This window comes from Centruroides vittatus, unplaced genomic scaffold (assembly GCF_030686945.1).
Source record: "Centruroides vittatus isolate TY-2023 unplaced genomic scaffold, ASM3068694v2 contig_694, whole genome shotgun sequence".
Lineage (NCBI taxonomy): Eukaryota > Metazoa > Arthropoda > Arachnida > Scorpiones > Buthidae > Centruroides > Centruroides vittatus.
In genome coordinates, this window is record NW_027122438.1 from 322,621 (window position 1) to 350,191 (window position 27,571).

At 28.7% G+C, this 27,571-nt stretch overlaps 1 protein-coding gene across 1 annotated transcript; it reads right to left on the reverse strand.

Annotated features, from left to right (window-relative positions):
- Positions 1-93: 93 nt before the first annotated feature.
- Positions 94-26,018, reverse strand: LOC136980339 (N-acetylglucosamine-6-phosphate deacetylase). Its single transcript, XM_067276431.1, has 10 exons — positions 25,797-26,018; positions 9,045-9,268; positions 8,825-8,964; positions 4,755-4,809; positions 3,577-3,786; positions 2,069-2,157; positions 1,751-1,895; positions 914-1,043; positions 789-835; positions 94-673 (listed from the first exon to the last, which is right to left on the reverse strand). The coding sequence occupies exons 2-10, from the start codon at positions 9,253-9,255 to the stop codon at positions 462-464; spliced, it is 1,239 nt and encodes a 412-aa protein (XP_067132532.1). The 5' UTR covers positions 9,256-9,268; positions 25,797-26,018; the 3' UTR covers positions 94-461.
- Between the last annotated feature and the right edge of the window lie 1,553 nt (positions 26,019-27,571).

A 27,571-nucleotide genomic window follows, 5' to 3' on the forward strand; every position in this document is an offset into this window, starting at 1 on the left:
AGTCCAGATTTTTGATTGCTTACTGTATTTAGTGGAAATTATTTGAAAAATATTTCTTATCCCTACATATACCATCTAAAAGAAGACACCAAATTGTGTGGTTCAATGCAGTTTAATACATAAATATTGTACTTATTTTACTATTCCACAGTGCATATTTCCCCAACTGCACTAACTTATATACATAAAATCAAAGACCAAAGGCGATAATAATACAATACATTTACATTCTACGTTCGTACGATAACTTATTTACATTCGATCACCGCATATCCTGTATGTTTCCATTTAATATTTAGATATGGTCCCATCGCATTAAGGCTAACATCTCCATTAAATATAAGCCATTTTTACATTAAACTCTCATTTTTATACAAAATTTGTTTTTAATCAATTAAAAAAAAACTGAACATACCCCCAAAATCTTTACTATAAAACTCTCTATTAGATGCAACGTCAAATCACGGAATTATTCTCTTCACTGCACATCTGGACTTCTCGCTTTCCCACACACATTCTCCCGCTATGTAAGTACAGACGACTTTTAAATCATTGTCTAACAATATAAAATCGGCATCGCTACCAAAATCTAGGGTGCCTTTGGACTTTGTAATCCCGAGAACTTGGGCCGGATGCAGACTGGCAGATTCTAAAGCTTCAACAGTTGAACATCCTAAGAGAAAAAACAAATTAGTTATTGTGACAGAATAATCACTTGGAACTGTTGTTATTCAAATTTAAAGAAGTGTTACATCCTGACTCTCATTAAAAATGAATTAAAAAAATACCTGTGGCCTCTTTCAAATATCTCACACAGTTATCCATGGTACTAATACTGAAAGAAAATGAAAAAATTCTTTAACAAGTTTTTCTCTAATAATTACTATAATTTTATTGCCATGAATATTTTTACCTTCCTGCCAATGTATTAGTACCAGCAATAACAGCACAATTGTCTCTGATGTCAACTTTTTGATCGCCAATGTAATGAGTTCCCGCCTCGAGACCCATTGCCGACATAGCATCCGTCACCAGAACTAATCCTACAAATGAGTATTAGTATACATTTAAATGATAAAATTAAAAAATTGCACAAAACATAGGTAAAAACTATATTAAAAAAATAATTTTTACTAAGAGGAGAAATATAGACTTGCAAGCATTGTCAGAAGAAATTAACAGGAGTTGTAGAAAAATTAAGATGAAAATCTTTTGGATAAGGTAAACAGTTTTATTTAAATTAATAACTGAATTGAATTGAAGATTTCATAAGGTGCCACTAGAAATAGAACAGATGAGAAATTATCCAAATGCTTTCCAGTATTGGAATTTTCTTCAATATAATAAAGAAAGATGCTTAAGAAAATTAAAGATTCGTACGGCATAATTTAGAAATAGAAGTTTTCTTCAAGCATTCTGATACAATTAATTAACAAAAATGAATTTATTCGTAACTTCCTTTTAAACAGAGTGGAGATATTTCAAAAAAGGAAATAAATTGGGTTTAAAGCAAATTCTTTTACCAAGACTTAATGATCTGTTTAGAATTTTCTAAAAAATTATGTATCTGGCCATTTAGATTCCTAAAGAATAATTCATAATAGGAATTAATTCCATAATATTTATCTAATGCATTACATATCCTACCATAACTAATTGTAAACGTGATCTAAGGCATTTAAGTAAAGTATGAAAACACTACACACAGATTTTAGTAGGAAATTTTTAAATACTACAGAAATATAAAAACCTTCAGGATGAGTTTTATAGGCAATTCTTAATGTGGCTGGATGAGTATGTATTCCATCTGCAATGATTCCATAGAATACTTGTTTTCCAGGAGGAAGTTTTTTGGAAGTAAGCAAGCCAACCAAGCCTGGATCTCTATGGTGAAACTGAAATAGAAATTTTACTTTTAATTGGTATAATAAGAATCTTAAATATTTTTTCTATTTTACCATTTAGTAATAATTACGTAATAAAACAATATTTTTTCTGACTACATAAAGTTTCATTAGTCCTTTTACAAGTTTTTTTTTTTTTTTATAATAATAGATGAATTACTTACAGGTAACATAGCATTGAATAAATGGGTAATAAAAGAGGCTCCTGCTCTGAATGCATTTTCTCCTTCTTTCAAACTTGCCACAGAATGACCTGTAAATGCAATTTAACAATATGTATTTCAAATAAATATTTTTATATTGAAATTGATATTTGGCAAAATTATGATGTTATGAAAGGAAGATAAAATATTGGCAGATCTATGTTAAATTTTATCATCATCTAAGTAATAAGTACTAAGTACCAGTAACCTTAAACAATTTTAATATACTTTGCTTTCAAGTTTGAAAAGTATAGCAGAGACAAAGAAATTGCTGGATTAAGGCAACAAAATTATTTTTGGCTTTCTTGAAGCCATCATACGCTATGCAAATTTAACAGTTCAAACAAAGAATGAATCACTTCTGAATGTTTTAAAAATTTAAACAGCATTTATCCTCAATTAAAATTAATCAAAATTATATTGTAATAGCTTGATAGACTCTCTCATAACTATTCTTTTGCTACCTTTATATTATAATAATAATAATTTTTATTTTTCAAAACAAAAATAAAAATCTTTGATTTCCTTAACCTAGTAGTGTCTTTATTTTGTTTAAGATGGTACAAAGTTTCATGGAATTTGAAATTATATTTTACACACATTTTACCAGTTTGAAATTAAATCTTTTAAATGAATTTTATTTAACATTATCACTTAGAATATCAAAAAGATAGCATTTCTCTTGATTAGTGGTGAATATGATATCAAAAATACAGAAAATGTATTGCTTTTTTCCTGATATGATGTAATGATCAAACTATTTTTAAAAACACAATAAATAAGTTTTAAAAAAATATATTTTTATATAATATTAAATGAAATGTAGAAAGAAAATCATTTTTGTGGAATAAATCCTTTCTGAAATGAGATGACGATGATTAATAATTTAAAATGTTTTAAAAACAATAATTATTCTTTTAAAAATAGTAAAAATGAATAACAAACGAAATTATGATCTAGTGTTTCTATTTTGGGCATATATACCAGTAGGTAGTTTTATGAAATAAAATTTAATAATTCTGAATAAAATATGAAAATGTTAAATGGGAATAAAACTGAATTCCTGGGCCAGTTAATCATTACACAAAATATGCAATTTCATATGGTTAAAAGGGGCCAACTTTTTCATCTTTAAATCTTATAATATTAATAGTATATTTCCTATAACACTTTTAAACAGTTGAAAAGTAAACATATGGGGTTGCTGTTGATCCTAGCTTATTGGAATGTATTAATAAAAATAAAATATGATTACAATGTTCTGTACATGAACAGATCTATCATAATCATAACAAGAAATAGACTCAAATATACAAGTCTACACTTAGTACAAAAAATATTTTTCAAACCATGGTTTAAGCTTAATTTATTCAAATGGAAACTTTTACTCTATATTTTTATTTTAATCTATTTATTGTGATTGAATGATTATAAAGAAGTCATTATTTTCTGTTTGTTTATTAAATTACCAATTGATACTGAAATTCCTCTTTCATTAAATTCTTTAATTATTTGTCCATCTGGATCTAATTCTGGTGCTATAGTAACCATGCAGATATCATCCAATTGCCCATATACATCAATTACTTCCTGGAATCCTGACTCAAATGATCTGATATACTGAACTGGATGAGCACCTTTCTTCTCTCTGCTAATGAAAGGCCCTTCCACATGAATACCTGGAAAATATTCATTATTAGTTTTTCTTTTTACTACATTCTGTAGTGTGTCATCATATTTACTGGATATATACATATAATAATAACAACTTAGATAAAATAGCTCAGTTTTCATCCACTTCCCAATTAAATATAAACAAAGAAGAATTTCAATAATTTAGTGTTTCGTATATGAACTAATTAGTAGAAAATAAAAAATTAAAAAAATTTAGTATAAGGTAAATCATCTTATTTTCCATAAGATCAATGTCATAAATTGAGATTACATTTTTAGAATAAAGTTTTAATTCTAGTACTATATTAAAATGGTCAAGAAAATTATTCATTGCTCAATACAGCAGCTAAAATTTGATAAAATCAAATCTTTTGAATAAAGGGGTAACTTTTTTTGGAATGTTTACATGAAATGCAAAGTTTATTATTATTATTTTTTTAATATAGTCTTATGACACATTCAACCAAAGAAGTAAAGAAGCATCTAAAGAAGTCTGTTAGAACTGGATTTTGAAGAATGTTCTTTTGTTTGGAAGAAGAACATGCTGGAAGAGATCTCAATACTAGTTCTAAAAAGCTTTTGTTTATCTGGCTAAAAGTATCTAGAGACTGTTTTTTTTTGTTTATAATAACTGTAACATTTGGGTAGAATGAACTATTTTGTGTTTTAGACAAATTACATAAACTGAAGAACTTGTGTTCTTCAAACTAGAAAACAAAGCTAATTAGAAGGAGAAAAATCAAACATTACTACAGCACTTCATAATTATAACAGAAAAATTATTGTCAGTCATAAAACCAAAGTTTATAAAGTGAGTAGGACCCAATATATTAAGATAATATTTTTGTAGTGAAATTTCTACATAACAAATGACTTGGTTGTACTTTATAAAATTCACCTCATAGCAATTCAACTATAATTTTTCACACTATATCTAAACATAAAGGATTCAATTGATTAAAATAAAACTTACCCAAAATTCCAGCTCCTAGACTTGTACCATCTCTCTTTCGTATTTTTGGAATAATCTAAATTTGATTAAAACATTTAATTTAATTCAATATACTGTAAAATTAGAAATACCTGATTATAAATAAAATATGAAAAAGATAGTACAGAATAATAATAATAATTTTCTAAAATAAAAATAATTAACTGTAAACTTTACAATTTTATATAGTGTGTCCAGAAAGATAAAAATAAAATTAACTAATTATTTACTGATAGATAAAATATACAAAATATTAACTGTAAAAGTAATGGAAATTTCATGCACTGTATATCCGGTTTTGCTCTTCACGTTTTCTTTTAATTGGGGTTTGTTATTTTATTGTTATTATGGGGGCAGCAATCATTACAGCATAGCCATCGTAAATTAAAATAAACAAATAAAATGAAGTTAAAATTACTACTTAGTTACTAAAAGCTCTTCCGGAATGCTTTTGGTAATCCAAGCCTAGTGTTTTATGTCACTTTGCAATACTCAACCAGTGTATATTAATTCTTTATATAAATAATATTAATTTTATATATATATATATATAAAATTAAAGATAGATTAAACAATTAACTATAAATAATAAAAAATTACATCATGAATCAGAAAGACCATTATCTTATCATTAATTATTCTTAATTAATGATAAGATAAAAGAAAATATAATTTTACACTGAAGAATAAAATACTAATACACTCAAACCTGTTTTTGTGCGGTCTATTTTTGTGCGATTTTTTATTTGTGCGATTTGTTTTGTGTGATTTTTTGTGTGCGGTATATGAATTTCAATCAAATTGGTATATTGCACAAAAATAATTGCACAAAACACATTGCACGTATAAAAAATTGCACAAAAACAGGTTTGAGTGTAATAATAAATAGCTTTAAAAATACACAGTTAATCATTAACTTAAATTACTCAATCACTTGGATATTATTGTTCTATAAGGCATTGAAAAACTGAAATTTTATCATCACTTAGCATATTAAATTTTTTTTGAGATTTCAATTTTTTTAGTAACATTCAACACCCTCAAATTTCTTATAAGTAAGATGAAATGTTCGTTGAAAGATACCAATTCGTTTTTTCTGTAAATCTGTTTCTACTCAAACATTTCATTCAAATGAGTGAGTACATGAGACTAATGTAGCTGTAATGATTCAAATGAAAGTACAATTTTCATTGAGATTCAAATGAAAGTACAATGAAAGTACAATTACTGTCTTAATGTTCAAATTTCACACGTTTAAGTGTGAAATTTAAACATTTAGACAGAAAAACATTTCATTCCTTATGATAGCATTTCATTTAATAAATAGTATTTTAAAACTGTAGTATTGTTAAATTATAAAAATCTTGATGGGATTATATATTAGTTTATATCTGGATGCTTATAATGATACATTCATTCAAACATGATTTCCTTGGAAGCAAAAATGCATATAAATGGTTATTATGTTTTCAAGGTCATTAAAGTATGATATACAACAAATACAGGTATCCCTCATACAACACAGTTTTGCTCTAACAGTTCAAAAATTGGGATATTCCTCATACACAGTTTCCGGTTTTGCTCTAAGATGGTTTGAGAAGTTGGAAAAACTTATGAAATTTTGTACAGATGATTTAAGTAAAAACTCTGTTATTTGATATTTTTTGCTTCAAGTAACCATGCATATTTCTCAGATTTGCCCACAAATTTTAGAATATTGAAATTTTCAATTAGTTTTGTGCTTTTCGGTTTAATAAAAACTGTTAGTGCATTTTTTTTTCTTCCTTATCCTAGCTTTCCTATCAACCAGATGTTGTTGCTTTCAGATTTTAGCCTTTAAGACTGTTACCATGTTTTGTTTTCATAGATCAATCTTTGTATTTAATAAAAAGTGAATTTAAACATTTTTACGTAACTTTTATTAAACTTTTTAAACTGAAGGTAAATAATCATTTGTAAAAATGACAAATGAAATACAGTGGTATATTGGTACTTGAGCTGTTTCCAACTAAAACAATTTGGTGTTAGAACACAAATTCTGGAAAAAATTGCTCGGTCCACAATTGAACAAACATGACCCGCTAGAACAAAGTTTTGATTAAAAACATACTTTTTGGCTGGTTCAATGTCACAACTTGGTGAATTATTAGACACTTGGCAAATAATGCATCATCAACTTTTTAATCCATATAGAGACGTGTTTTGGGCTTTTGCCCTCTTCAGTCTGTTACATAATAAACTTATGTATAAGTTTCTCGTAACACATAATATTTCTCTATGATAATTGGAATAAACCTACCATGACAACCCGGATAACGATCTGATTCCTGGTTACAGGGTTACATTTATTCTATACTTCTAGTTCATTTTAAGTGTTTTTCTCATAGATAGGTTGTATCTGGTGGACATTTGTCTGACTCCCTCCGCACTACGTCTTCCTGCCTATCTTCCCCTCCCTGCTAACTTGGCTGCTTCCCTCGCATGCCTTGCAACGTATAACTTCTCTCTCCCAGAATGCTGCACACTGCCATGCCTACAACTGTATAAATATTCTCCTTGAGATATCCTATTTTAATAGTTGTAACCAGTTTTTGTGAATTTCAATGCTTAGGTTCTTGTTAATATTATTTTTGTCTGTAGTAATTGCATAGCTTTCTTTAAATTTTCTTTTGTACCAATTTTTTTCTTTGTGTACTATCACAACATTGGAGTTAGCTGTTCCGCAGTTATGAGTTATTTGTAAAAAATGTTCAATGTTCGTAAAAAACAGAGTTGATTCTATTATATTTTAAATCTGCGATGTGTTCTTTTAATCTTGTTTCTAATCTTTGTTTTGTTTCACCAATGTATACTTTTGGTGGTTTGCATGTGCAAGGTATTTTGTAAACGACGTCAGTAGTTTTGTATTTATCTGGTTGTTTATTTTCACTAGGTTTAGCCTGCTGGATTCTTTTTTGTAAGATGCTATAAGTTGGTACCAGTTTTATATTTATTTTATTGAAATTTTTATTTATCTGTTCAAAGAAGCCACGAATGTAGGGGAAGGATATTTATCTTGTTCTTCTTTTGTTCCTCTTTGTTTTGTTTATTTTTCAGCCTTATATCGTAGATTTTACTTTCCCAGTTTTTTTATTATACGTTGTGAATAGCCATTTAATAGAAATTTAGTTTGCAGTTTGTTAAGATGTTTTTTCTTCTTCTGTAGTGAGCTTGTTCTGTTCACGATTTTTTCATACTTCATATATATATATATATATATATATATACTCCAAATAAATTACCTAGATGTTAAATTAACCAGAAAGGCAAAGAGAATTGAATTTGAGCCATATACAAAGCCATGCAAGATTAGGAAGGTGATAAACTGCAATTCCAACATCCCATAGTACATAAAAGCAAACATTCAACATGGAGTATACTAAATTGTATCTTCATTAGTCTCAAACCTCTGCAGGAGGGCAGAGGATTGAGACTAATGACGATCTTCAAAACAACGTTGTTAAGGCCATCTCAATTCACTGGCAGCAACATTCTTTGAAGAGGAGATGGAAAAGCTCATGCACAGCTATGACAAGTGCCTCAATCTTCATAGTGATTATGTTGAAAACCAACCATGTGTGTACCTAACATATGGTAAACTTTTTTTTTTATGGACCATCGGAGGTTGGAAAAAAAACAGCCTACATATATTTCATTTAACTAACTTGTGAGCATGAAAACAGATTATTAATGTGAAAACATTAAACCATTTATATAAATATAGTTTTGTTAATTATTTTGGTTTCATAATTACTAACAACAGTAGAAATTTATGTCATAATTTAATTTATATGTATGTTCTAAACTATTCTTAATTTACAGTGCAAATTTGGCTATAATTATATTATAGAAATTTTAAAGTTTGCTCATTGAAATTTGAGACGATCATTATAAATTTAACAGTTGGTTCAAAATTGTTTAACTAACTTCTTGATTGGAAATACCATCTATTTGATTTTACATAGTACTTCTAGAATTGAAAATATCAGTTTATTATAGAAATTATTAGATACCTTATGATATTTTTGAGGACTGGAAGTAATAAGGGTAGGACAAAATGAGGTAACGCCATATGCTAAAATTCCATTAGCAACTTGATCAATTCCATTTTCAATGTTTTCTATATTGTGTGAAAAATCAATACTGAAACCACCTGCAAAATTATAACTTGAAATATGAATATTTACTTATGAAAGATTAAGTACTAAATAAAAGTATAAATTAATTTAATACCATTTATTTGCAAGTCAATGTAACCAGGTGCAATTATGGCACCATTACAGTTTATCTGAACATCTGCGATGATTTTCTCATCAAAGAAAATTGGCTCGGGATTGATGATTTTTTTATCTCTAACCCAAAGATCTTCTCTGATAATTTGATGATCTCGAAGAATAAAACAGTTTTTGAACTGAACCAGTTCCGACGGTGAAGAAAATGGCATTTTTTTATATAACCTACAAAACAAACAAAATGCAATTAAAAAATAAAATTTTAAAATTTGTATATTTTAATTAACTATTAATTTTTTCAATCATTTGAAATATTTTTATATTCAAAATAGATCTAACCCTGATGACAGGGATACCCATAAATGACTCAACAAACACAAATAAGAATATATTCAAAATAGATCTTGAAATTATATGGAAGTACATATATTTATAATTCTATAATCATTTTACATATTTTCTAAACATTGTTTGTATCAAATAAAACAAAAAATATATTTAAGAAATATAAGTATAAAATATATTTAAGAAATATATTATTGCATATCCTGTTTTATAATATACAAGAATTCAACATTAGACCTTTAAACATGCTGGCTGGATGGCCAAGCAGTTAAAGTAGCAGCCGACCACTCTGGAGACCAAGGATGAAAAGACTAATTCATGAACTAATTTAGTCTTTTTGATAAGTGTTTGCTTTTGAACAGATTCCAACTTTAGTTCCAAAGAAATTTTAAATATATACTGTATATTTTAAAATGTTTGCAAATAACTGACATTAATTGGAATAAATCAATTATTAGGCAAATTTTGAAATCTTTGGCACCCGGTGTCTGGCCATCTGTTAATTAAAGTGTTAGCTACATTCATTATTAAAACACATTAACTGCTGTGAGGTACCACATACACCCATATTCAATAATCTTTTTTGAAAAATATTTACTAAGAGTAACAACCAATGTTCCCTCTAATTTTTTTTGTAGATGAGCTGAACATCTACTTCTCTGAGCAAAAAAAATTTTTGCTGAGCATATATATATATAAAATCTTATTTTTTCCTATAAAAATTAAAATAATTATAAAGTAGAGATTAAAATTCATTTTAAAACATACTTCGATACAAAATATTATCTTTTGTCAATGATTTAATGTATTTAATCGAAATATATGTAGCAATAATCATGTTGCAGACAGAGTGAGAAATAAGTAAACAACAATTCAAATCTGTATGCATGCTCGCCTGCGTGGCGCACAAATTCTCACGTGCAGCGTCAATTTGAGCAGTGCGCGGCCGCGCAGCTTAGAGAGAAACACTGGTAACAACATTAGCAATTTTTATGCTTATCAAAAGTGGAGGATGTTGTATAGATTACTCCCAGTGGAATTTCAGGATTTTGAGTATATATCTGAATTGAGGAGACCGAGACAAATTCAACGATACCCTACTTTTGGACTGGAGATGAAAAATAATAAAGTCATCATATTTACAATTTCTTGCCTTTCACAATGCATTCTATGCCATTTTAGAGTTTTCCATGGTAATGTATTTAATCCAACTGAGTGTAGACTTGCAGCTTTGAATATCAATTGAGCTGAAATAAAAGGTTTTCTATTAGCCTAACTAGGGACAGTCACCTCCTGGAGGGATAGGTTAGGTTTTTTGGACAAGCCACAAAAGTGGCACGTAGTACTACCTGACTGTGAGCAATAGTGAGCATGTCGGCGGCTGAGGGGCCTTAGGCCCTGAGGTCGAGGAATGCGGGGGCTTGCGAAAAGAACTTACTCGAACTGCAGACAATCAGTGTGTCCGTGGATCAACATCTGCTTCTATTGAAAGTGAGTGTACAATCTGTTTTCTTGGCCTTTTACGTGTGCAGTTTTCTTTAGTCTTTGCCAATGTGTCTTTAGATTATATGGCTGGCTTGCCGGACTGCCTGTTAAACGTGCGATAGGCTTAGCAGAGAGAGCAATGCAACTCCTGGTCGTGATGTAAGTTGTTAAAGTTTGATTATCAACAAATATGATGAGATAATGAAATACTTTTTTAATAGGGACAATATGTATAAAGAATCAGGAAGCACCACCTAGTGAAAAACTCTAAAATGGTATAGAATGCATTGTGAAAGGCAAGAAATCATAAATATGATAACTTTGTTATTTTTTGTCTCCAGTCCAAAAGTAGGGTACTGTTGAACTCATCTCAGTCCCCTCAGTTCAGATATATACTCAAAGTCCCGAAATTCCACCAGGAGTAATCTACACAACAGCCAAAGTGGATATATAAACTACTACATTGAAAGTTTCTTATCTCTGTAATTCTAAATTGATTGACAAAATGGAGTGGTTTCTCTGAAAAATATCTTACTTGTTGACAAGCTTATGTCACAAGTGAAACTAGAAATAAAATTTCCCAGTTTTCAAGAGTAAAAAAAGATTTTTTTTTCCTGACATGTCATGAGATTGTAATGTAACAAATTAAACTGTTGAACATCTGTGTTGTAGTTTAAGTAATATAACCTTTAATTAGTTTTCAGAATTTATATTTACAAATATCTGGGAATCAATATAACTAAATTTCTGATTGCTTTCTTAATTTATACAAATCACATTTAAATCATACCTAGTTGATTAAAAAATTGTATTCATATAATTTGTGTTTTATAAAAATATATAAATCACACCTCTATCATAAAAAAAATTGTAATAGCTTCTATTCTGTCCATGTCGATAAAAGTTAAAACAAAATTGAGACAAAGTCCTGTATATTGGGTAGTAGGCTGCCCAGCATGTACTGTACATCATAACAGGAGAAGTAGGCTTCCTTGCATATTTGCAGTTTTATGACTATCGAAGAAAACTGAAACTGTGTGTTTTGTTTTTGATTGTATTATTTTTTTTTAATAAAATATTTTGATTTTATTTTTAGGAAGCTCTGCAGCATAATTACTTGACCATATAGCAGGTTTTCATGGTAGATAACTGGCACATGTTTTGATTAGAAATAATTGTTTAAATAACAATGTTTAGTTAAATTTTTGATGCAGATTTGTTTTCATTTATAATGGAGCTGGGTGATTTTTAGTTTTGTTATTACTGTAAGAAATCAATATGACTACTTTCATGAATACAAAAACTTCTTTTGAAATTGTGGGATTGCCCATAAATTACAAAATGCTATAATTTCCATTACAGTTTTTAAATGAAGTTTTTTTAAATATTACAAAACTAATTTTTTTATACTTTTCAACATCCATTCCATCCTCTAACATTCCATAAAACCGACGCATATAACCACTCCCAAAAATACATAATACATATTCTCAATCAACCCCCTTAATTGTTTTAAAGAGTAATACAAAGCAACATTACATTATTGTATTTTATTAACTACATGTATAATGTACAGTTCAAAGCAGTGACAAACAGTAACAGTATGGTTCACTATGATTCATTTTTGTTTTTGAAGTGTTACATTCTGTTCCCCAAGTTTAATCCTTACACATTTAACAAACAAACAACAGTTGATTTAAAAACTAGCATTACATAACATTTTTGTAAATATCCCCTCCCTTGATGCATCATGATGATTACCTGCATACCCACCCATATATGCCTTATTTGTGTCAAATACTTTGATCATTTACTTTTATATAAATATTTCCATTCGTTCTGATTGGCTATACCTTAGAATTCCACTACTGTGTAGTGGAATTCTAAGGTATAGCCAATCAGATTAAATAGAATTCATAATCAAATTTGTTTTTTTACCTCATCCTTTATGCTGGCCATTTCATTAGATCCTTTTTCTATCGGTCTAGTCAACACTTTTTGCTGATGGAATAGTTGGTAAACAATTATTAAGGTATTCCAAATGTTGGCTCAGAAATTAGAATTGTTGCAATTCTTCCATTGCAACAGACTGTGATATACATTTCCTCAGTCCATCAAAGACAACAGTATTTACCAGATTCCTAATATGAACTGTTCTGGCAACACAGAATGGATGCATTAAGGAAAATAATGCAGGGTATGAATATCTGCCATTTTGATTACCAAAACAAGCACTGCTGAACAACATTATGATCATGTGTGTATCGTTGGCATGTACCTCGATGGCATGTACCACATGACGTGTGTATTATTGGCATGTATCGTTGCCATGTACCATGCATCGTGATATTTTCATTATTCTGATGATGATCATCATCATCAGAATAATGAAAATATCACAATGTGGCAAAATTTGCATAATGTAGAGAAACTCTTGGGTGCCTGTCAAACTGTCATCCATGATTGAAGTCAAAAATTATAGTAGAAATTTCACTTTGATGCAATGTTGAAATTGTAAAATTTTATGTTTTTCCAATTAGGAAAATCTTTAAGATTTCCCTGCAAGCAAAATTTTATGAGATTTTCTAGGTCATTTGCCATCCTGCTTAGACACTTATTGATAAACTTAATCAATGTTTTTCATCTCACAGCATACTTGAACCTATAATTAAATTTTTGCAGAAAAAAATAGTATGATTTAAAGTTATGTTTGTAAACATCCTATTGCCATATTACTTGCACCTAATTCTTTTTGTCTCTATTTTTTGTTAATTAAATAAAACAGTATTGTTGCTCCTTAAAATAGCAGCAGGTTACAACAACAGTTATTCAAATTAATTGTTTTTCTTATGTAAATGAAAACAATTAACTTTAAGTCTTGATTTGCATTTTTAAAGTGTCATAATAATTGCCTTTAGAAATCTGCCCAATGTTTCACTATTTCTAAGTTAATATAATTTGAACTAAATATGGACAATTATAGATACATTTTTAATTTAAATAAAATGTCATTTTAATTGAAATACCTGGTACATATAATTTTGCTTATGAATATATTTTTTTTTACTACATTATATATATATTTACTTATTATAACAATGAAAAACTTGTATAATCAATTTAAAGAGGTTTTAATTTTGACATTTACAGTTATTATTCTTTGGGTTATTTTCAACAATAATCTATTTAATAGCTTTCAAAAATGTTTGCAGTACACCTATGATCTTTCCAGTTCTAAGCCAGTGATTTTCCAAAACTCTTAAAAGTTTTACTTAAAGTTTTCAAAAAATTATAAAACTGAGTAAGAAAATACATGAATTTATTTTTCTTTCTCAACTATGATGGAATAAATTACCATATTTACACGTGTATAAACCGCACCCTGTTTATGAAATAATATATTTGGAAAAAAATTAAAATCTTAAGAATTCTGCCAAGAGGTGAGTAGAGACATGAGTATACAGAAATATGGCAACACTGCAAATTTCAAACCGGAATGAAGTGATAGTTAATGCTTGTTGTTGAATGCTTGCTTAGTGAGTGTTAAATATGGGTCGAGTGAGAGAGAGTTACACAGCAAAGTTTAAATTCAAGCAGTGCCTTATGCACAAGAAAATGGAAATAGAGCAGCAAAAAGTTTGATGTAGATGGAAAAATCATGCGGGGATAGATGGATTCAAACAAAAGACACTCTTGAGAAAACCACAGAATTGGCAATTGTTTTGTGGAAAGACAGCAAAATATTCCAACCTGAAAGTGAATCTTTTGAGGTATATCTGTAAAATTTGGCAAATGGATTTTCTGTATCTGTTGAAATGATTCAGTTTGATGCCTGAAAGATTGCTCAAAATATGAAAATTTCCAAAAGTGAATTTAAGGGTATTTTGATATTACACTAAGCAAGATGTTTTATAGCACGACATTAGCTTATGATTCAGCATCAAAGTTCAATAGCAAAGTGACTTCCTGACATCTACAAAAAAAAAAAAAAAAAACTGCTCACATTTCAGAAACATGTCTTCAGCATAAGAAAGACACATGGCTACAACTTAAGGGCAACAGACAATGCTGATGAAACTCCTGTCTTCTTTCATATGTAAATACACGTGAAAAAAAAACAGTTCTGGTGAGAACAGCAGGAGCAGGAAAGGAGTACTGTATTATAATGCTGTGCATCACCACGAACAGAAACAAGCTGCCACCTTGTCATTTTTAAGTATAAAACCCTGCTGAAAGAAACACTACCACATGTAATATTGGTAAGAGTTCAAGATCAGGGCTGGATGACAGAAGAACTCTACATGGATTGCTGAAGTCAGTTTGGTTTCAGCATCCAGGTGCAGTTACATTGGCAGTCCATATTGGTTGTTGACAGCTTCTGTTGTCCTCTGACTGAAAATGTGAAAAAGATGAGGGAAAAGTGACATGGTTGTGATATCAGGAGGAATAACTGGAATGCTGCAACCACTTGAAGTATCCATCAACCATCCCTCTTAAAGCTCATCTGTGACATTTCTATTGTGATTGGAGGTGGACTTCAATGAAGACAATGCCAAGTGGAGGCTAAGACAACCATCCCTGTCTCAGATGTGCAAATGGATTGTGACTTTTTGGAAACTAATACATGAAGAAATTGTGTCCAAAAGTTTCAAAGTCATGCCCATTTCTAATGTGATGGATGGGTCAGAAGACAATACAATGCATCTCACATCATCTGAGAATGAAAACTCAAGTGATGCTGGTAGTGACAGTGAAGTTTCAAGTAAAGAACATAAACAATAGCTGTCAGTTTCAAATGAAGACATTATAATTTTCATAGTCCTGTAGCATTATTGTTTAGTTGGGATCTCAGACAACTCCCTTCTTTTCTTCTTTTTTGTACCTTTTTCTTCTTACTTCTTGCCCCCCTGGTGGCCTAAAACCTCTAAATAATCTCACTACAAGTCCTAAGATATGTAAAGACAATTAATGACAACAAATTGCTTAAAAATTTTAAATTTTTAAAAAATTATTCATTATCTCAAGTATAGGCCACATCCTAATGTTGGACAAAGCCTTTAGGATAAAAAAGTGCAGTCTACACATGCATAAATATGCTATTTCTTTTTTATGAATGCAGGAATTTTAAAAATATACTTTATCTACTTGTCTCAGTAACATTTCATTTGAAAAAGAATTCATGAAACTTAAACTTTCCCATTTTTTTTTCATTACAAAAGATATCATTTGTTTCATAAAGTAATTTTAAACTAAATAACCTATTAACAATTTCATACCAAGAGGTCCAGAAAAAATTCGTTATTCAGTTAAACATTTTTCAGGAACATTATGTCCCATCTTCAGACCAATCAAACAGAACATAGTATGCTTTTTAATTTATTTCATTTTTAAATACAATTTTTGCATATAATACCAAAACTGTCACTTTGATTTGATTTTGTAAAATCTGAAATTTCAGTTTTTAAATGTTCTTAATGTTCTGTTTGATTGATTTGAAGATGTAATATAATAATCCCAAAAAATGTTTTACCAAATCAAGTATCCAGAAAAAATTCTTTATTTGAAATTGCTAGTACTGTAAGATATTTAGACTTTAATCCAGTGAATGGAGTCAATATAACAAGGACTTGTGCTTGTAATTAATTTTTATAGAAAACTTCAACATTTTTTTTACCACTTATAATTTCCATAATAACCTAAAAGAGCAAAATCTTTAGGCATTTCACATATCTCCATTTATTTATTATTCATTTAATTTAAAATAAAATTAATAAACAACAAGGTTTGTTATGTTTACCTATAAAATCAATATTTCGTATACAATCACTACATACCTAAAAATCCAGCAGAGAATGAACAGTACATAAGAATATACATAATAACAAATGCTTTCTGTGGTCTTAAGCTACCACCTACAAACAAAACAAGTTTTAAATGGAATATTTCAATTTTTATTCTATTTCTTCTTCAACAGCCTATTATTATTTGCCTGTAATACTAGACTTATTACACCAGTCATAATGGAAGTATTAAAATTATAAACCAATAAAATTAAAACTACATTTCACACTTCTAACCAATTCCAATTCCAAATCACCAAAGTGAGAGCTGCTTTGGAATTGGAAATGGTTAGAAGTGTAAAATGTAATTTTAATGGTTTTAATATTTAATTCTGTATACTGAAAATGGTTTAGTAGTTTTTCTTATAAAAAATGTATAAAGTAGTTGTTGTCATAAATAAATTGGGCTGACTGAGAGACAAAAATGGTCTGAAATGCCTTCCTGTGTAAAAATGAGTCAATAAAAAATGATGATTTCCTAAACAGGTAATAATTTCATTATGACTGGTATAAAAAGTCTAATATTATTACAGGCAGATAATAATAGCCGTTAATAAAACTTGGAGATAAACAACTAGACACGAAGCAATTGCAATGAAATATTCCATTTAAAGCTTCTTCTATGACCAAAGGATTATTCTAACCTGAAGATGTGGCTTAAGACCAAAGAAACCTGTGTACCTGTATTCTTGTGTACTTTATATTCTTATGTACTGTTCATTCTCTGCTGGATTTTTGGGTAGGTAGCAATTGTATATTTGTATCATCCAGTTTTATTGGTTATTTTTTAAAACAATATCTCATATTCATGAACTTAAATTCTTTTAAAGATATTAAAAAAAGCATATAACTTAAGCTTTTTTTTTTTTAAACAATCTTCACTTTTAATCTAATTGCTTCCCCCCCTTTTTTTTTACTAATTTATAACCATTCTTTGTCATCCAAGTGTATTTCATAAGAAAATCAATAAACATCCTCTTTTTTTCCAATATACATCATTTAAAGCTTAACAACAATGGATTGATGTCAATTTTTAGCTTTCCATGAGTTCTAATTCATACATAAAAGTTTGTGGCACTAACATCCCACATATTTGAAATACAATATGAATGAACATAGTTCCAGAATCTTTAGTTTCTTTTAAAAATTTCTGGAATTTGTTCTTAATATATTTTTATTAATAATATGTACTAGATCTAGCAGATATTAATTCTATCTGTCAGATCTAATATAAATGCATTATACCACACATTATTATTAACATTCTAAAGTCATAAAATACATCCTCAGGATGATTTATCAATTTAATTTTTTTAACACTGTTGATAATAAATACATTATTCTTTTTTACTCTTTTGAACCCTTCCTAAAATAGATTTTCCTTTTATGATCTATTAACATTTAAGATTTTCCTACCTTGGCTTGACATTTCAGACTTTACCTTATCTAAAATTAACACCTTTTTAGCTTTTCTAATGTGGAATGTTTCTCAATTCTTTCAAACAAGATTTTACAAAATGGAAAACAGAATAACTACCACTATAACATTATATCAGTTTTAATCAAATTCCTATGAACTTCTCAAATTCAAAGTTGAAAAGAATATATACAGATTTTGCTTAGAAATAATCAATGTAAAATTACTTTTCAAAACTAGTAAGAGTACAATAAATAGTAATATCAATTAGATTTTTGTCATTTTGAGGTTTTAAACAGTAATAGTTAATTTTTACACATTAAAAATAAATTTTCATTTGTATTTTTAAAAAATTTTTCATTAAATGATTCAATTTTTATATGCTTAAATGTTTAACATTTTTTTAATAAATTTAAATTTTTATACAGTACACAGAAAATTATGTAGAAATGGTAATTTCACTAAAGTGTTTTAATTAAAAAAGAAAATTTTCCAAAAATATTAAAGAAATAATAAAATATCACATAAGTGTTAATAGTTTTAAAGGGTGTACTATAGATTGCACCCTGTGAAATTTCGGGACTTTGAGTATATACAGGTATACCTTGAGTTACATTGTTTCGAGCTACATCGTTCTTGATTATACGTCGTTTGTCAAAAAAGTATATGAAAAAATAAAAATTAAGTTTAAGTCACTTTATTCGACTTTACGTCTGTCCGCCACAAATATTGAAGTCGTAATATCACTAGAAAAGCGTTGAAAGCACATAAAATCATATTAAAATATGTACATTTACAGTAAATGTTAATATAATCATCATAAATCCTAAAGAACGAAACATGAAAACATCTGTGTTTCTGTGTTGTCATCTTATTTAGTGGTCTTTAAGTGCTCATTATTGGCGTTTTCCATCGTAGTTTCGACTTACGTCATAACTACACAAGTAAATTTGACTTACATCGTTTTTCGACTTACGTTGCCTCTCATGGAACCAATTACAGACGTAAGGCGAGGTATATTTGAACTCGGGACCGAGACAAGTTCAACGGTACCCTACTTTTGGACCGAAGACAAAAAATAAGAAAGTCATCATACTTTTTAAGTTATCATACTTTTTTAATGCTATCATGCAGATGGCATCATAGTTGCTAGTACCACCATCTTGCAGTAAAGTCTGCAAACCATCATGTCGGACTACAGTCATCTCCTGGAGGGATAGGTTAGGTTTGTTGGACAAGCCATGATAGCGGCGTGTAGTACTAGCCAATCGCAAGAGATAGCGAGCGTGTTGATGGCTGAGGGGCCTTAGGCCCCAAGGTTGAGGAGCACAAGGATGTGCGAAAAGAACTGCAGACAATCAATGTACTTGTAGATCATCTGCCTCTGTTGAAGGTACACAGGAAGACTTGCCGGACTGCCTATTAAACACGTGATAGGCTTAATGGAGAGAGTGACGCAACTCCTGATCATTGCGCGATCATCAGAAAAAGTATAACAACTTTCTTATTTTTCGCCTCCAGTCCAAAAGTAGGGTATCATTGAACTCATCTCTGTCCCGAGTTCAAATATATACTCAAAGTCCCGAAATTCCATCCGGTGCAATCTATAGTACCCCATTTTAAAGACTTTTCAAATAAATGAATCTTTTTGATTCCAATAACTTAAATGAAAAAAGGGATAAAAGTTTAAACAAAGCATTTAAAATATTTAAATTTTTCACATTTCAAACATAAGAAGACAGACAAACTCAAATTTAAATAGTAGATATAATTTCACTAAAATATAATATACCATTGTATTAACTCTAAACTACTATTAGGTTACTGTTTGTATGTACTATACATTTGTTTGTTTGTAGATGTGTTGTAATATTTGTAGTATCTACATACTATAAATAATTATTGCCTCTAGCTATTGTTTATCAGGAAAATTACTAAACATTCAAAATTTATAATTTTTTCTATTTACATTTATCTTAAAAAAACATTACTTACTTGTTAGATGTATTTATAATTTGTTTATACAAAATTATACATTTTAATTAAAATAAAAGAAATAATTTAAAACAACATCTATATTATTTTATAGTTAAAAAAATTTATACTTTTTATTTTCCTATATTTATGTACGGTACTTATCAGTTTAACAAAGAATATAATGTATTTTCTTCCTTGTTCTATTACTAGAAAATAGAAATATTAATTATTTTTACATCATAAGACTTTATTTATATATTTTATTATCTTTATATTTAAAAATGACTTAAAAAAGAAAGTTATAAAGACGTCAGTATTTTACAAATAAATGCTTTCAGAACTAGTGCATTCCTGTCTGATGCAAAATAGTTTGATAAACAATTATTGAATTATTTTAGATCTTCATATAAAATGCACTAATTCCAAAAATATTTATCCACAAACTAAGTGTTTTTTTTTTCCAGATATGTTTAAGAAGCCAAATAATCTTCATTTTTATTTTTTAATTTCTAAAAGTAAATGAGATAATTAGGAAATAGTCTGAATTATCAACATTTATATTAAATGTTTAAACCCAGTAATAAATTTTGATTTTTATTATTTCATAACTTTCATAAATAATTTACATTAAACAGAGAATTTTTGTCAAATGATATATCTGAATAGATAACATAGAGCACAATCTTGGCAATCCAATCCATCCATTTTCTAGTTAACTAGTGTCAGATTACTGGACATGCTAAACTCTCGGGTATTATTAGTACTGGTGCCAAATCATTGAAAAGCATTCCACTAATTCATACTCCAATTCTCACTAAATTTGAACACTTTTCTACTAATGGTATGATATTGAACTTGAGCTTAAGCACAATATTAAAGTCAATGGAATAAACTATTGCTTTTAGCCTTTAATATCGTTTTACACTTAGTCTAGATCAGCAATTCTCAACCTTCTTAGCTCTGCAACCCCCCAAATAGTAAATATTAGGGTTTCTTATTTCCCGGTCTTTTGCTTGTCCCGGGATTCCGGGATAAAAGTGAACTGTTTCCCGGGATCCTGGGAAATCCCGGGATATAATAAATTATTTTTAAAATATAAAAAATATCTTGAAATCGAATGATATCATTATTTTTCATTTTTTAAAGTAATTTAAGTGTTCTACAACCTCCAAAATCGTATTAATAATGATGTGTAAAATATGTATTAAAAATACCTTTGAATTACGTAGAAAATTCACAAATAAAAAAAAATTTGTTAAAGTTTGTTCGAAACTGCTTATAACAAAAATTGCCTACGAATTGAGTTAAAAATTTAAAGAAAAAAACTGAACTTTGATCAAACTTCTAACTTAGAAAATGATATTTTTTATTTAAATAAAACATAATACAAATATTACTGTAAATTTTTATAATGAGATTTTAAGAAACAAAGATGGTCGATACTCCGATCACTCAATCTGGTTCTTAATTTGGTAATAAAAAGTCCTGCTGCCGAGAATGCCCTTTCTGATTCAATCGATGTGGGTGGAATCGTTTTTAACGCATTTAACAGAAGACAGATGATGTGTGTTTTTTCACCTGTAGCCTCAAAGATTTCTATTTCGTTCTCGAGACGCGTTTCAGTACTGCTTTTGTTGTCCACTTTTCTTGATCTGTCTATCTCAGCTTCTTTGATAGCAGCATCAAGCTTTTCAGCTAAAGTCATTGCAGATGAGCTTGCGACATCTGGTAGTTGATCTGTATCACCGGAAGTAGAATCAGTAGATACTTCAAAAAGATGATCTAACATCTGTTTTGCTGATAAAATTAACATAGTCTTGGTTGGTAAGGCTGGCAAACTTTTTTCACTTGGGAAAGTTGAAACTTTTCCATAATTCTTTCCACTATTGAGATATTGTATGAGGCCAGTCAGTTTTACATTTCTTCTCTCTGCTATGCGTCGAATAAACGACTCTTTTAGTCTTCTTGAAAAAGGTGTGTTTAGTTGATTTAACTCATTTATAATAAAAGAAAAAATACCTTCCGATGAAAGTAAAGTCGATCCTCTGTTGCCAAGCTTTTCTGCTCCAGCTTTTAATGGCTGCAGTGATGCCACGATGTCACGAATTACAGTAACTTCTTGTTTGTCAAGATCAAAATTGTCCGTATCTTTATTACAGTCAATGATTGCTTTCGATATGGATGATCTTATTTTAATAAATCGCTCTAACATGGCTAAAAGGCTATTCCATCGGGTTTTGGAATCCAGAAATAAGTGCAAATTTTTCCCATGTTCCTGTTCAACGTATTTTTGTAAGATGTTATTCTTTAAAGGTGATTTGCGAAAAAATTTTGCTATTTTTCTAACCTTATTAATGATTTGAGAACAGACTATTTCATTACCTAGTGTGTCATGTAATTCAAATGAAATATCTATATCGAAAGGATCTTCAGCCAAACGCTCACACAAAACACTTTCAAAATCAATACTATAACTAAAGTCTTCTTCATCTTCAGTTTTGAATTTCTTCAGAAAGAGGGACTGCTACTGAAGTGGTTGACTTTTGGTACAAAACATCACATACCGCTAAATGAATTCCGTGTGCATAACATAACTGATGCTCACATTCAATTAACCTTCCAAATTTCACCATTACAGCTGCACCATCAGTAACACAGGCTTAAATTAAATATAAATGCATTCCGGCATTCTGACAGTTTATGAGTTAATTATACTTTCTATTTGTAAAATTTCTTCAATCTTAACACAAAATAAGAAAAAAGTGAACTTTTAAAAAAATTGCGGGATTTCCCGGGATGAGAAAAATTTCCCGGGATATTTCCCGGGGTAAAAAAACAGCCGGGATCCCGTTTCAGAAACCCTAGTAAATATAAATAAAATTAATATTTTGCAATCCCCTACCCAAAGGAGCTAAAAACTCAGTTGACGGAGTATTTCCCGGAAGATAAAAATGATTTCTCCAAGAGATGGGTACTGAATCAGTTTAGTGAAAATGTTGTTGCCGCTGCTAAGTTACCAGTTGAGATTCACGACCAGCTTATCGAAACGCTACAACTGCAATTTACATCTGAAGATTTAAATATGTTTTGGCTTGCTCATCGACATGAATATGGAAATTTAGTCACAGAAGCATTGAAAATATTAATCCCTTTCGCCACGTCTTATCTCTGTGAAAAGGGTTTTTCGTCTATGGTTGTGCTAAAAACTAAATACAGGAATCTGTCTGTTAACACTCAAAAACAATTTGATTTTTTGTGTTTCTAATGCAGATCCACGTATGGAGAAAATTTTAAATGAAAAACAAATGCAACCATCACATTAATTTCTTTTCTTTGCATGTGTACTTATTGAAAGTAAAATGTTTATAAGTTTATAATAAATGATTTTTTCTCATAAAATGATTTCATTATTGTTTCGCAACCCCCTTTAATATCACCGTGACCCCCAGGTTGAGAATAGCTGGTCTAGATCAAATAGACATATATACATGTGGGCTTATCACACCAGTGAACGAGATTAAATTACAAAAACTTTAATGAAATCATTAAAGATTTTGTAATTTAATCTCGTTCACTGGTGTGATAAGCCCACATGTATATGTGTCTATTTGATCTAGACTAAGTGTAAAACAATATTAAAGATTGTTGTGCTTGTCATTTTAGACTGCTAAAAAAAGATACAGCATATTACAAGACAATCCTGTGTAAATATAAAAATCAGTCCCCTGAAATTTCTCACCAAAAATACTATATCTGCTATGAAATTTCCCATGGTCATTTCAATTTTCCACTAAATTTAGTGGGAATCCATGAACTTTATAACACAGACCACTGGAGAAGGCAGAATGTTTGGATGTTTTGATCAGTAGTCCAACCTGTATTTTGCTGCATTGTTAAAAGTTGAACTCGTGCTGTTAAATTCATTTATGTGCCAAATTGTCTTCATTATGTTGATTGTAATCATATTTTTATTGTGTTCAAATCATTAATTCATCGAAATGTGTGAACTTTCAATAATCCAACAATCTTCTTAATCCAACATTATTCTGGTCCCACATATGTCAGATTAGCAAGTGTGTACTGTAATGTGTTTTTTGATATATGGCAAAAATTGTCTCGTAAAGCATATATATATTATAAAAGAATAAAAATTAGACTATATACAAACTATAGAACTGAACAAAATTCATAGAGTTTATGATTTTAATCATTTTAATTTTATAATTTTATTATTAACATAAAATTAATTAAATTAATAAATTTTGCAGTAAAATGAAATCAATTGTTTAGGCTATTTGATTGATAATGATACTATGAAAATTAAAACAGCCCAATCAGTATTAACAATTTTTAAAAAATTAAGGAACTTGTCAAATCATTCCATAGTTCTTTAAATATCAAAATCCTAGTACTTCAATTTTTATTAAATTTTATATCAAGAAATAATTTTTGATTTAGCCAAAATCTTTTATTTTTAATCTAATATATATTATAATAATTATTACTCCAAAGAACTCTATTTTTTATGAATAACAGAACTGTAATAATATATTATTATTGTAAATCATATTTAAAAACTTTTCCTTTTTTTAATGAAAATTGAATTAAAATTAATTTAATATAAAAAAAAACAATTTTTGAAGCATATTAATAATGTTAAACAAAATAATTTTTTTCAATTTTCATAATGATAGATATATTTTAATTATTCATTTTTAATAAAACTAAAAATACTTGGAACAATCTTTTAATTAAACTGAAACTAATTTTAAGAATTTAAAAAAGAAAACCAAACTTATTAAATATTGCCTAGTCACAATTCTAATTTAATCTGAAAGTATTTGTTTAAAATTTTAAAAATTTCAAAAAAACAATTAATTACAATTAATTAATATTCTTTAATGTAAATAGTAATATATTAAATTTAAAAATATATATCTTATTTTTATTAAAAACTTTTATATAAAATAGGTATTATGTTTCAAAAACTATTCTTGAATTAATAATTCTGCATAATGGAAACCTCCACTTTTGTTATTAAAATTTTTATAACCAATGAAAAACTCGTTAATTTCTTTGGTAAATTTCTTACGGTAATAATGCCCCTCGAGATATCAGAAAGGCAAATTATGATTTAAAAAAAATGATTCTTTTATGCCAAAAGAAATATTTTAAAATACCACAATTTAAGGTAAAATAAGAGAATTATAGTTTTTCAACATTCTTGTATTTGATCACATTTTAAAAGTTATCTCTTGATGTTTCTCAGTATATTTCTTTGTATATGTTTTTATGTGCATGCAATTTATTAATTAATATCAAATAAAAATTTAAAAATTGTTATCAGCAATTTTTACAGTAGAATGATGAAATTTACAATACACAGAAAGCAAGGTATCAGAGATGCAGTAAAGGAAATTTATATTAAACTTGTTGAATTATTTATTTTATTTTATTTGAACTTAAGGAAATTTCCTAAAAAAAAAAAAAAATAGAGAATGCAAAATATAAATCAAATTATATTTTAAAAACTTCATAAATTAAAAATAAAAGAAATAATGTTTAATCTTTATAACTAACCTTACAGATATATTTTATCAATAGTCAAACAAGAGCTAATTGAAATTATCAAGGATTTATATTACATATCTGGATTGAAACCGGAGGTCAACATTAAAGTTAAGCTCACCTTCAACCGTTTCAACAAAATCCTTTTAATTTTTGTATGCTTTTGAAAATAAAAGGAATTCAAAGTTTATGCAAACATGTTCAATTCACGCTCGTTCCGTTTTTCTTGTTTTGCAAATGCATATTTTTACGAAAGAAGATAAATGCTGCAGAACAGGAATATAATACAACAGCAGAAAGAGATAATACTCTACAATGCATCTATCGCAATTGCACGTGTAATTATAGCAACGCCACACAGTGTCGTTATTTGGAAAAATATTAAGCTGGATAGCCGCTGTCTGAGATCATCTATAACAGGGCTGCCCCTAGCTTTTGCGGGGCCCTTTTTAAAAATAAACTAAGTATTAGTTTAAAAAAAAATTAATATTTTATTTATAAAACATTATTATGCTGCATCCTCCTAAACGCGGGGCCCGGGGCGGTTACCCCAGTTGCCCGGCCCTAGGGGCGGCTCTGATCTATAATATATTTAAATATTACATATGGATACGAAGAATATTATAAATAATTTTTAAAAATTAAAGTCTAGAATTTAGACCTTAACTTTTTATTCCCAATTTTTTAGTAAATTTATCTAAATTTCTTTTAATTTTAAATTATATTAGGAAAATTATTATACTTAATGTATTTAACTAAAAGAGAATTCCTGGGACATTTCAAATAATTTGAAAATTTTTAGAGGATTAGGTATGAAAATTAGTAGTGAAGTGACATATTAATGCAGTGTTTTCTACAACTTTTTTCTAATAGTGGCACCCTCAACTTGATATTTTTTTCTTGTGGCACACCTATTTCTTTATATACTTTAATACGTATTATAAATATACATTTACAGTTACCATATTTTACGGCAAATAAGATGCAACTTGGCTCAAAACAGACTCAAAAAATCTCCCGAAACTTAAATGTGAAGCGCGTCTCCCATACGCTAATGAATTTCTCTAACGAAATACTCGTAGTAGGCTACAGGTAACCTCTATCTAACCCAGCTGTTGAATAAAAATGTTGTTGTTTAATTAAACATATTATTATTATTTTAAAACCAGAATATAGTTTTAAAAAATGGATCCGACTGCAAGGACACGGTATAGCTTAAATACACTAATTATTTTTTCTTGAATGTTTTTTGCTGAAATGGAGTATGTCTTATATGCCGTAAAATACGGTAGTTTAAATTGTGTAAGGTGTTTTCAATAAAACGCTTATAATTTATAATTTTAATTACATGTGAATATACAACAACTTATAATAATAGACGTAAAAAGCGTTATGGTACTGCTCATCGCTAAATGTCGCGGTATCCTTAAGATTAGCGTTGAGCATAATCGATTGTAGACATTCGACTAGTGACTAGTCGGATATTTAGGAGGACTAAATGTTGTCCTAAACTTTTAGTCGGTTGTTTTTCTGTCTACAGAAATAATAAATTTGAAGCGATATAGAAGTAAAATGTTTTCAAAAACCTTTAAATTTTTATTTTTATTATATTACAATGTGTTTTTATATGATTTTATTTATTTTAATTGATTAAGTAATTTCTAATTTTCGGATTCGTTCAATTAAAGCACCATTTACTTCAGAGTTCAATTTTAGGGCTTTGTTAGTTTTACCAGAGTCCATAGATATACCGGTCACTGCGCTATGTCAGGTTTCCGATAGCTGGCGCTAGAGTCGCTTTGCGGCGAGAAAAAGTTAGTTTATTCATTTGGTTTGTAGGTAGTTTTAACGTTTTCAAGAATTTTTGTAATTTTTTTCTGCGAAAAAAAGAAACAA

What these genes read in the sequence shown, in the direction of transcription:
- LOC136980339 (XM_067276431.1), bottom strand. Translation starts at nt 9,255, where the DNA reads ATGCCATTTTCTTCACCGTCGGAACTGGTTCAGTTCAAAAACTGTTTT. An exon ending in TCTAGGAGCTGGAATTTTGG is followed by an intron (nt 3,787 to 4,754) that starts GTAAGTTTTATT and finishes AATATTTTCCAG; the next exon opens with GTATTCATGTGGAAGGGCCT. An exon ending in CTATAAAACTCATCCTGAAG is followed by an intron (nt 1,044 to 1,750) that starts GTTTTTATATTT and finishes ACTCATTTGTAG; the next exon opens with GATTAGTTCTGGTGACGGAT.